Source organism: Pogoniulus pusillus, chromosome 3, assembly GCF_015220805.1.
Source record: "Pogoniulus pusillus isolate bPogPus1 chromosome 3, bPogPus1.pri, whole genome shotgun sequence".
Taxonomy (NCBI): Eukaryota; Metazoa; Chordata; class Aves; order Piciformes; family Lybiidae; genus Pogoniulus; species Pogoniulus pusillus.
In genome coordinates this window covers 7,501,801-7,514,423 of record NC_087266.1, presented here as the reverse complement: position 1 = coordinate 7,514,423, position 12,623 = coordinate 7,501,801, and the positions used below count along the sequence as shown (strand labels likewise).

General features: G+C 43.9%; 1 protein-coding gene across 5 annotated transcripts in view; it reads right to left on the bottom strand.

Moving 5' to 3' along the window:
• The window catches only part of TMEM135 (transmembrane protein 135), a 217,105-nt gene that overhangs the window by 77,643 nt on the left and 126,839 nt on the right, over positions 1-12,623 (bottom strand). For all 5 annotated transcript variants that reach the window (XM_064169637.1, XM_064169659.1, XM_064169648.1 and 2 more), the window contains one exon: positions 1,148-1,194. In XM_064169637.1, the coding sequence (XP_064025707.1) occupies positions 1,148-1,194 (47 nt within the window). The remainder of the gene's footprint in view (positions 1-1,147; positions 1,195-12,623) is intronic.

Here is a 12,623-nt window from a genome sequence, read left to right as displayed (position 1 = left end):
CTGACCTTTTTGGCTACAAAGGCACATTGCTGTCCTACAGATAGCTTGTTGGCCAGGACTCCCAGGTCCTTCTGGAAAGGGCTGCCCTCCAGCAGATCACCTCCCAGCCTGTACTGGTGCAGTTTATTATTCCTTCCCAGCTGCAGGACTCTGCACTTATCCTTGTTAAACCTCATTAAGTTCCTCTGTGCCCAGCTCTCCAAGTCTTGCTGAATGGCTGCACAGCCTTCAGATGTATCAGCTGTTGATGACAGGGTCTTAATGGGTGGCAGATGAAAGGAGGGATGGTTCTTTGAATCCTTTAAATTAACAGCTCTCCTCTATCCACAGACTGCTCATGGCCAATATTCATAAGCTATTTCTTAGTAATGGAATTACAAACAAATAAACTGCAGCTTCCAGAGTTTTGCCATTACCAGGGGGCCACATGGCTTGATGAAGCGTAGATGGCTACCTGCCACAGAATATTCCAAGCCAAAGGGCTGGAGTCAGAGGTTACTTTACCAAGAAACTTTCTAGCTTGAGACAGAACACAGAAAAAGTGAGAGGTCTGGGATTTAGAAGGGAAACAATGACTAAGTAAATCAACTATTACATATATCTTGCAAATCAAGAGAGGAAAAAATTTATTATAATGAGTGTCTCATCAGACATCACCACTGTTCTACAAAAAGAGAATGCAATCCATAACATGAAAACATGTCAAATTAGTTTACATAAAAAGAAGGTAGCTGCACCTGTATTTATGTCAAGTATTTTACACTTTTTAAGACTGTAAACTCTCTTTTTTTTCCAGTTATCCTCTCTGCCCTAAGCTATTAAAAACATACATTAAAAAAATCCAGCTGTTTTCATCCTACGTAATGTTAGATCTCTAAGGACTTAATTATGAAATGAGAGGAGGTTCCTTAAGTAATCAGTATAATCCCCAGAAGATTTAAAGCACTTAACTCAGCATATCCCTTTTTAGCCCAGTTATGTTCACAGCACTGGGGGTTTTATTGCCATGGAGTCACTCTATTCAGTTCAGAAAGCTTCAGTCAAGAATATACACATTTTCAGATTAATTAAAAAAAATCAAGTGAGCTCTCAGAAATGTCATTTAAGATAAGTTTTGCAAACATAATTAGACATATTGTTAACATACCTGAAGAAGAACATGAACAGTGCAGCTGTGATGCAGAACAAAAGGACCTACAAGAAAGGGAGAGAGTGTTATTAGATAAAAACATCACACTGCTACTGCATGTTCTGGACCATAAAGATTTCACAACTGTTATACTTTATTTATACAGTTAGTAGAAACCTTGTCTGGATCCACCAAAAAGAAGTGGACTTTGAACCATTGCTGCAGAAGCTAAAAACCATATGAAATCCAAAGGAGGGTAAAGTGGACAACAGATACAGCAAATGATACCAGTTCAAATAGTCTGGAATAAAATAATAAGTGATAACAATAAAACAGCAGAATTAAGACAATATAGCAATAGAATGGAAATGTAAACACTGTATTATCTGTATTAGCTGGTGAGGGGCCTGGAACACAACCCTGTGAGTAACGTTGAGGGAGCTGGGGTTGTTTTCCCTGGAGAAGAGGAGGCTCAGGGGCGAGACCTCATTGCTGTCTACAACTACTTGAAAGGAGGTTGTACCCAGGTGGGGGTTGGTCTCTTCTGCCAGGCAACCAGCAACAGAACAAGGGGACACAGTCTCAAGTTGTGCTGGGGGAGGTCTAGGCTGGATGTTAGGGGGAAGTTGTTGTCAGAGAGAGTGATTGGCATTGGAATGGGCTGCCCAGGGAGGTGGTGGAGTCGCCATCCCTGGAGGTGTTCAGGCAAAGCCTGGCTGAGGCATTTAGTGTCATGGTCTAGTTGATTGGACATGGATGGGTGATAGGTTGTACTGGATGATCTTGGAGGTCTCTTCTAACCTGTTTGATTCTATGATCATACTAAAAGGTATTTTAACTGAGGCCATCAAAGATGTTTTGCTTCCATCTTCAGTAATGATTTGAATGATGAAACAGAGATTATGTCACAAATTCAAAAACTCCTTTAGAGGCCTTCAATGAAAAGTCAACAAGATGAAATTAGATGAAAATAAATAAGAAGTAGTTGGCAGGAGGAACCACATGGACAAAAGCCATGATAAGAAACAACTGCCTAGGTAGGGCAAATTCCATAGATCACAAATAAATAGGCACCAGTGATGCAATGTTGCACAAAGCACAGTAAAATATTAGACTTTCAGAAGAGAAGGAGGCAAGACATAGCAGACACTGCACAAATGACCAACATGACAACTATTTTCATACAGGTATTGTTTACTGACAAATCTGTCTTATGAAGATAGAAAGAGGAAGACAGGGCTAAATCTACAGCAAAGACAAGGTAGAGTGGACATTATCATAGAATCAACCAGGTTGGAATAGATTTCCAAGATCATCCAGCCCAAGCTATCACCCAGCCCTATCCTATCAACTAGACCATGGCACTAAGTGCCTCAGCCAGTCTTGGAGATCTTCAGGAATAAAGAGGCAGAGTTCACCCCCTACACACTCAGGAATGAAGGTACACAGTGAAGAAGGTGCCACTTCTACAGCATGCAGAGCAACCAAACAAGATGCAGAGCAACAGACTCTTGTGGCACCCAGAGGAGCTGTAGAAACCTGAGGGATGTTTAATTCCACCCCAAATAGTTCACTGCCTCCCTGATCCTTGGACAGCAGGTGCATACAGGTACAGCTCCCCAGTGCTGCACCACATTTTGAAGGTCAGGTTGTGCCACCGTAAACCTTCCCCATCTCATCAACTCACCTGGCACAACACTACCCAGTGCTGCTCACCCCAGCCCACATGTCCCAGCAGAGGAGCTCTCTCTACAGAGTAGTCATGTACCAGAATGAGTCCCCTGTGAGACTGGAATTTCCATTATCAGAGGTGTTTAACACCTCCTTGAAAAGCTCTGGTCAGGTTTGACACCATCTCTTCCAACATTTAAGGTGAATGACAGCAAGATATGTAGCTAAACCAGTCTGATTCACACAAAATGCCTAAGCCAGTGTGGGAATAATGATGATTGTCTTACAATAGCACCAAGAAACAGGAGGCAAATACCACGCTCCATAAAATAAGCTATTTTCAAAACAAGCTATTATTCATTTTTCCTCCCTTCTGCAGGGTAATTTTTTTTGGTAACATTCTCAGTACAACATGCAGCACCTATTTTAGATTTTAAAACAAACTAAGGAAAGAGGAAAAAATACTAAAGCCTACAGAAATATTAATTCTAAACATCGGGTGAATTCAAGCCTCATAATCTAGTAAGCAGGAAGTCTCTTTGGGGATTTCGTTCTTCAGGCTGTCACTTTTTGATTTATGATCCATGGACAACAAATTGCACTTGGCAACACACAGACCTTGAAACTTTCCAGTTGCAGGAACAGATACAAGAAGATGACAACCTTCTTGTTTCTAATGAGAACGATATGCCCAGAATATCACTCTGGCCACAACAACCCCAAGCAGCACTACAGGCTTATGGGAAGAGAGTGGCTGCAGAGCAACGAGGAAGAAAGAGACCTGGGGGTATTGGTAGATAGTAGCTGAACATGAGCCAGCAGTGTGCCCACGTGGCCAGGAGAGCCAAGGGCATCCTGGCCTGTATCAGGAACAGTGTGGCCAGTAGGACAAGGGAGGTTATTCTTCCCCTGTACTCAACACTGGTCAGGCCACACCTTGAGTACTGTGTCCAGTTCTGGGCTCTTCAATTCAAGAGAGATGTTGAGGTGCTGGAACATGTCCAGAGAAGAGCGACAAAACTGGTGAGAGACTTCTGGTTGCTTTAATCCCTGGCACATCAGCACTTGATTTCAAGCATATCCACAAAGCCTGAAAACCATCACCTTCTTGGGCAATCAAGTCACAATACATATGAGAGTTAAATCACAGTGTCACACAGTATCACAGTATCACCAAGGTTGGAAGAGACCTCACAGATCATCAAGTCCAACCCTTTACCACAGAGCTCAAGGCTAGACCATGGCACCAAGTGCCACATCCAACCTTGCCTTGAACAGCTCCAGGGACAGCAACTCCACCACCTCCCCGGGCAGCCCATTCCAGTGTCCAATGTCTTTTCATCATCCACTGCAGATAAAAGTCACCACTCCTAGTTCCTGATGTCTATGTACTGCAGAAGAAAAAGAACTGTCAGCTAATGTCTGAGGAAATTCTTACATGTATAATACAAAAGTAACAAATATTTACTCCTAAAACACATGATCAAGAAAAACAAACTATTTATTTTTTAAAGTACACCTAGCAAGCCAACAGAAGTTCTTACTGCTGTCTCTGCTGATAGAGGTCATAAGCATCCTTTCACCTTTACACACCTAGGTGAATAGTAGCTGTATCTTTTATTGTATTAGATGGTAGGAAGGGATATTCTCCACTAGATTCTAGAGTATACAAGCCATTCATCAGATTTATCTCTACTTCAGACATGAGGAAAAACTTTCTCTACTCAAAAGCCATTCCAATTTTCCATACCTATTAACTGCCCTAATATAAAAACCCAAACAAGCTAGCTTTAACTGTAAATCCACAGAGCTTCACAAACAGCACCATAACTATATATTGGTGCAAATCACAAACAGTCATCAACTCTTGCTTGTTCTGGGCTCCTCAATTCAAGAGAGATGTTGAGATACCAGAACATGTCCAGAGGAGGGCAACAAAGCTGGTGAGGGGCCTGGAACACAGCCCTATGAGGAGAGGCTGAGGGAGCTGGGGGTGTGCAGCCTGCAGCAGAGGAGGCTCAGGGGTGACCTCATTGCTGTCTACAACTATCTGAAGGGAGCCTGTAGCCAGGTGGGGGTTGGTCTCTTCTGCCAGGCAACCAGCAACAGAACAAGGGGACACAGTCTCAAGTTGTGCTGGGGTAGGTGTAGGCTGGATGTTAGGAGGAAGTTGTTGGCAGAGAGAGTGATTGGCATTGGAATGGGCTGCCCAGGGAGGTGGTGGAGTCACAGTCCCTGGAGGTGTTGAAGAAAAGCCTGGCTGAGGCACTTAGTGCCATGGTCTAGTTGACTGGTTAGGGCTGGGTGCTAGGTTGGACTGCCTGATCTTGGAGGTCTCTTCCAACTTGGCTGATTCTATGCTTGTATGGTCTCTTTTGCACCTGCACTTTACATTAATGTAAACTGTAGTCTCCTAATCATGAGCTGTATAAAATCAATACGTTGTGCTTTGCTAAGGATAAATATCTAGTGAAGAAGTGTAACATTTTCTGTAATTCTGAGGTTGCTAAACACTGGAAACCACTGAATCTTTCTGAATAATGAGACAAGACATCAGGCATTGTATAAACAGAAGTTATGTGAAAACAGGTGCCATGTTCTGCTATGTTCAGCCCCTTAAAATCTGATCTGATGATCACTCTTACTAATGTCAGCAGTTATCTTCTATTGTTATTGAATGCCCCAGGCAAGAAATTAGCAATGTAAATATGTATCTGATGGAATTAGTCACCATTAGCTGACACAGAAGTTCTTACAAAAGACAGCTACATCTTCAGCTTCATGAGACCAAAGAGCAGAGCTTCAGCCCTCAACTCATGAGCTGCTAATAGTACCAGCTGTCCTGCCAGAGTTCACTACTATAAACAGCACTTACACTCTGACCTGATGCAGAGGAAGCTGTAACAGCCACTTACTACTAGATTAATATCAGCAATGGGTTTGGCAAGTGGTTTTCCTGAGCACAGAATTAGTTTCTATTTGTTCTTCCACCCTTCATCTCAGTTCTCTACTGTCCCAACTGTGGATTTGGGGAGAGAGCCTGGGGGCTCATTTGGGGGTGTTTTTATTATTGCTTCCCTCATCACTTTTCCCCCAACTCCTACACTGTTGGTTTTTTGGGGGGTTAGAACAATGGATTATCCTGAGAGCAGTTAGAGAGCCTGGCTGAGGCACTTAGTGCCATGGTCTACTTGACTGGACAGGGCTGGGTGCTAGGTTGGCCTGGATGATCTTGGAGGTCTCTTCCAACCTGGTTGATTCTATGATTCTACATGCTGGCTCATCAGAATCTCAGTCATCTGCATAATGATTATTTTTCTAGTTGAAGTTAGGTAACATCCCAAGCAAGGCAACATTGCTGCTGATGCTTCAAAATTGACAGGCTTTATGAAAATGTTGAAAAGGCTCTGTCAGTTCATGATTGGGCACTTGGCCAATTCAGCTACACCTACACCACTTAAGCTGTTAAAAGGCTTGTGATTTTTTTTCTGCCAGCAAGCCTCCAGCAGTCTCTAGATAGATAAGATCAAAAGAAACACTGGCATGTGTTATTAAACAAGAGATTATGTAGATTCATGTTAAGTTGCTGTTGTATGATCACGATTAAATGATAACAACTGACATATGTGGAAGGTAATTGAGCCAAGAGAGAGAGCACCTGCCAGTCTCAGAAGAGCATGAAAGAATAAAAGAGAAAATTAAACCCTTGATTTTCTAATTCACAAATTCCATATAGGCACAAATAGTCAGGCACCTTTAATGTGTTCTCTTAAAACACATTTCTCGAGTCTCTTCCCTTTTTTGGATTATCTTAGAATTGGTCAGGGCTGGAAGGGACCACAAGGATCATCTAATTCCAACGCCCTTGCCATGGGCAGGGACACCCTACCCTAGATCAGGCTGGCCACAGCTCCATCCAGCCTGGTCTTAAACACCTCCACAAATGGGGCCTCAAGCACCTCCCTGGGCAACCCAGTCCAGGCTCTCACCACTCTCATGCTGAACAACTTCCTCCTCATGTCCACTCTGAACCTACCCATCTCCAGCTTTGCTCCATTCCCCCTAGTCTGTCACTACTTGATATCGCAAAACGTCCTTCCCCAGCCTTTTTGTACGTCCCCTTCAGATAGTGAAAGGCCACAAGAAGGTCACCTCAGAGCCTCCTCTTCTGCAGACTCAACAGCCCCAACTCTTTCAGTCTGTCCTCATAGCAGAGCTGCTCCAGCCCTCTGAGCATCCTCATGGCCCTTCTCTGGACACACTCCAGCATCTCCACATCCCTCTTGCAATAGGAGCTCCAGGACTGGACGCAGTACTCCAGGTGGAGTCTCATCAGAGCAGAGCAGAGGGGGAGAATCAGCTCACTCAGCCTGCTGGCCACACTTCTTAACCACAGGAAAGAAAAAAAAACCTAAATCTATAAAACACCAGAATGGAGACACAAAACAGCCAAACAGCCTTTCTTAAAGCTACTGAGGAGAGCTCACTGCTTTCCAAGATTTACAGAGCTTGAGAGAATGAAGTATAAATAAGTAAATGTCAAATGAAGCAGCAATACCTTACCATTGCCTTCCTAAAAGTGCCAAGAGCAGCAATTTTACAGCATATCACATTGGAAGAGCTGGTCCAGGCTTGTTTCTAAAACTAATCAACCTTCTGACACAAAACTCCCAGGCAATTCTGACATGAAGCAATGAGAAGACACCTCCAATCCTATTCTGTTCCTTCCAGCACTCCCAGGTCTCTAAGTCATATCCCAGCCTGTAAAACATAAACTCTCAATGATCAGCTGGAAAATATCACTGTTAGGTGCCACACAGCTGCCTTCTCACTTTAAAAAGTAACTAACTAGGGAAAATTAGCACACACAAAAACATATCTACACAGAAATTATGTACAATACCTCAGGGCCACAGTGACATCAAATTATTTGGGAGGATTGACCTTTCTTGAATTAAAACAAAACAAACAAACTATTGATCTGGCTTAGTAATAACTGCAAGAGGAAGAACGGTGCAGCAAAGTCAAACCACTCGAATGAGAAACTGTTTTCCTGAAATAAAATACTCAGAATGAATCACCAAAAAAAAAATAAAGCAAATCACTTCTTTTTTTTAAATCAAGTCTTTTGTTTTTTCTGTACTCTAGCATGCATTTAAATAAAGGATTTTTTTTCCCCCTCCACACAGAATCACAGAATCAGTCAGAGTTGGAAGGGACCACAAGGATCAGCCAGTTACAACCCCCCTGCCATGGGCAGGGACACCCTACCCTAGGTCAGGATGGCCACAGCCTCATCCAGCCTGGCCTCAAACACCTCCAGGGATGGGGCCTCAACCACCTCCCTGGGCAACCCATTCCAGGCTCTCACCACTCACATGCTGAACAACTTCCTCCTCACCTCCAGTCTGGACCTACCCATCTCCAGCTTCACTCCATTCTCCCTAGTCCTATCACTTACCTGATAGCCTAAAAAGTCCCTCCCCAGCTTTTTTGTGGGCTTCCTTCAGATACTGGAAGGCCACAAGAAGGTCACCTCAGAGCCTTCTCTTCTCCAGATGAAACAGCCCCAACTCTTTCAGTCTGTCCTCATAGCAGAGCTGCTCCAGCCCTCTGAGCATCCTCGTGGTCCTTCTCTGGACACACTCCAGCATTTCCACATCCCATATCCCATTGGATAACTCCATGGACTCAACTGTTGAGTATAGACACAGGAAAAATAGCTTCTGTAACCTACAATTTAAATGGGATAAACAGAATTGCAGAAGATGAAGCTTCCTTAAAGACAGCTCATTTCAAAGTAGTTATCGCTCAGTAGTAGAACCCAAACTAAATGCCCCCAAATTAACTGAATTTAATGAGCCCATGTCCTGTAACCACCAAGACAGTGCATGAAAATCAAGGGTGTGAGCATCGTATTTATAGTCTGAGAATTACCATTAGATGTATCTTTAGCAGCTTTCCCCCCCATATTTTTCACTTACCAGTGTGTTTGTTACCACAAAGAAAGCATAAAAGCTAAAGACTTAATGTGTTCCTCTGTGCTCTGTGTTAGATAGCATTGTCCTGCTCTGGCAGGGGTGTTGGACTCGATGATCTCCTTGGGTCCCTTCCAGCCCCTAACATCCTGGGAAGATCGAACTTGGTGTCTCTGCCCCTTTAAACATTGCAAGGGCACACTTAGATGGTGTCCAATAATGGAAAACCAAACGGCTTCAGTGACAAGTTGCCAAAGAGGGGACAACACACCAGAAGAAATGAATTAAAGGTGACACTGCTGCATTTTCAGCTTGTTTCCCACTTCCTGATGTAGTTCAGCTTTAAGCTCCCCAACCATGACTTCAATACCGAGACAGCTGGAGATTGAGGACCTTTGGTTTTCTAGATCTGCTTTGTTTTTTGAGGCCTCTTGAGAAAATCAGCAGGACCTCAGCAGGACAAGTCTTTCTACATTAGCTCTGGCTGGCTGGACACGAGCTTGGATGACTTTTGAAGCCTTGATTTTTCATTGCTGTGCTTTCAAAGAACAACTAACAGCTATTTGGCAGATTTTTATTGTTGATTTCTGATTACCACAGAATATTTGTCATTATGTTTATTGCACTTTTCCAACAGTCCTAAAGAAAGCTGTCACGAAGAAAAATTCTCCAAAGTCAAGAATTTGCCCAATTAAAACTTTTTGAATGAAAAAAAGCCAAGTGGATCAAAGAGATCCCTGTTTTAAAGGCTTCCTATTGCTCCTCAACTAGAATGCCTTCTTGCAAAGAGCATTTTGAAGCAGGGAATGTAGAAAATTCCCTATAAAATAAACCCAAAACATTAATCAATTGTAGATGCAGACATCCAGCTCCAATTAAACACCCAGCCTGCCTCTGCTCAAGAACAAGGGCTAAGACAGACCTGCAGTTAAGGCAGAACACAAGAAAAACTCAATACCCTCCTGCTGTGAGAGTGATTAGCCATGAAGTGGAGTCACACAGTCAGAGGTAATTCTTCACAGTGCTCAGGCACGCAGAAAATGAAACAGTTCGAGTTTCTCTGCCTTTTAGACAAAAACAGGCTCTAACTCATACAAGGCTAATTGTGGTAGAATCATAGAATCAGTCAGGGTTGGAAGGGACCACAAGGATCAGCTAGTTCCAACCCCACTGCCATGGGCAGGGATATCCTACCCTAGATCAGGCTGGCCACAGCCTCAGCCAGCCTGGCCTTAAACACCTCCAGCCATAGGACCTCAACCACCTCCCTGGGCAACCCATTCCAGGCTCTCACCACTCTCATGCTAAATAACTTCCCCTTCACATCCAGTCTCAATTTCACCACCTCCAGCTTTGCTCCATTCCCCCTACTCCTGTCACTACCTGAGAGCTTGAAAAGTCCCTCCCCAGCTTTCCTGTAGGCCCCCTTCAGATACTGGAAGGCTACAAGAAGGTCACCTTGCAGCCTCTTCTCCTTACTGAACAGCCCCAACCCTTTCAGTCTGTCCTCATAGCAGAGTTCTGTCCTTGACCAATACCTTGCCAACATTACTGTGTACAAAGAAAATAAACATAGTTAATGTTTTAATAGGCAAGATCCTTGAGAACAGGTTTCATGACACTGAAAATTCTCATCTGGATACAGATATGTGTTTCATATGCATACACACTCAGGCCAGAAAATGTCCAGTTGATAGGGGTAATTAAGATATTGCACTGGACTCTTCCCAGCAGCACCCAATAATAGGAGAGGAGACAATGGGCACAAGTACACAAAATTCTGTTCAAGGTTAAAAAAGACCCTTTTGACTGGGAGAGTGGTCAGGCACTGGAATGGGTTGCCCATTGGAGTCTGGTCTAGCTTTGGCAGTCCTCACAACTGCAAAAGACTAAGCACAGACTAACGTTCTCCACTTTGAGAAGTGAGGTTTCACTAGTTGAGCCCCAGAGATGCCTTTCAATCTCAACTCTTAGAATCATAGAATCATCCAGGTTGGAAGAGACCTCCAAGATCATCCAGTACAACCTAGCACCCAGCCCTGTGCAATCAACTAGACCATGGCACTAAGTGCCTCAGCCAGGCTTTGCTTGAACACCTCCAGGGATGGCAACTCCACCACCTCCCTGGGCAGCCCATTCCAATGCCAATCACTCTCTCTGCCAACAACTTCCTCCTAACATCCAGCCTAGACCTCCCTTGGCACAACTTCAGACTGTGTCCCCTTGTTGTATTGCTGGTTGCCTGGGAGAAGAGGGAGAGAACTCTTCTGTGGGCTGGTGGAGTATTAAACCTTAGAACAGCCTAGCAAACTACATCTGCATATAGACTCAATACAGAATTACACTGTGCTGACTGCATGATGAAAAGAAGCATTTATTGGCTGGTTTTGTCCTATATTTTGCATGAGTTATTGAGGTGCCTTGCCTTGTTTTTCCTCTTCTTTAACTTTCCTGGGTTGCTTACCAGTGCAACTTCAGTAACACACTTCCTGTACTTAAAATGCCCACTTCTGGACAAGTGCAACCTTTCTCTGTTGGTGTTTTCATCACCTTCAAGTTATACCAATGGATTCAAATCCAACTTCAGCTAGCGTGGACTTCCATCATGTTCCCTCAAACACTTTAAAACTGTTTCACACAGAAAATTCTGTTTACACAGAGGAAAGTTTTCCACATTTCTTCAAAATCACCATGTTACATCAGAGTGAAGCACTTCCCAAACACGTAAAACAGGCCAACTTCATTGAATTTCAGCCCACAAAAATGCTATGCAGGGCTTTGTTCTTGAGGTTTTAAATAGTCATTCCCTTCAGAACTACAAACCACCTGCAAAATTACTATCATGTCAAATTAAAAATGATATATAGCTAATATATGCTACAGGGTCCAGGATATTTATTGCTAACACATGCAAGAGTTTGTTTATTTTATATGATACCAGTGGTCTGCATTGAACCAAATTTAAAATGCTACACTTCAAATTATAGTTAAAGTCTTCATGACACCTGCACATTTTGCCATGCAGGTTTGCTTGTCACTAGGCCATGCTTTCAGTTCTGGCTGAAGCTTCAAGCACTATTTTGTACCTTGAGTGCTGTGTCCAGTTCTGGACTCCTCAATTCAAGAGTGATGTTGAGGTGCTGGAATGTGTCCAGAGAAGGGCAACAAAGCTGGTGAGAGGCCTGGAACACAAACCCTATGAGGAGAGGCTGAGGGAGCTGGGGGTGTGCAGCCTGGAGAAGAGGAGGCTCAGAGGTGACCTCATTGCTGTCTACAACTACCTGAAGGGAGGCTGTAGCCAGGTGGGGTTAGTTTCTTTTGCCAGGCAACTAGCAAGAGAACAAGGGGACACAGTCTCAAGTTGTGCCAAGGGAGGTCTAGGCTGGATGTTAGGAGGAAGTTGTTGGCAGAGAGAGTGATTGGCATTGGAATGGGCTGCCCAGGGAGGTGGTGGAGGCACTGTCCCTGGAGGTGTTGAAGCAAAGCCTGGCTGAGGCACTTAGTGCCATGGTCTAGTTGATTGGACAGGGCTGGGTGCTAGGTTGGACTGGATGATCTTGGAGGTCTCTTCCAACCTGGATGATTCTATGATTTCCAGATAACATCAATTTACACAGTCACTGCAGAGTCCTGCTTTTTTCTCTGATTACTGCCATGTGTCTTCTGCTGCCACAGAGAAGCCCAGGAAAAGCAAAACACAGACCTGAACTATGTTCCCCTCCCAAGGACTGAGTATAGGCAGGGGCAAGCAGCTGGCACTCACATCTGCAGCTGGCACTCACATCTGCCTAAATCAGCTTAAGCCACATCGAGATCAACATGTAGCCTGTTATATGCTGCAAACT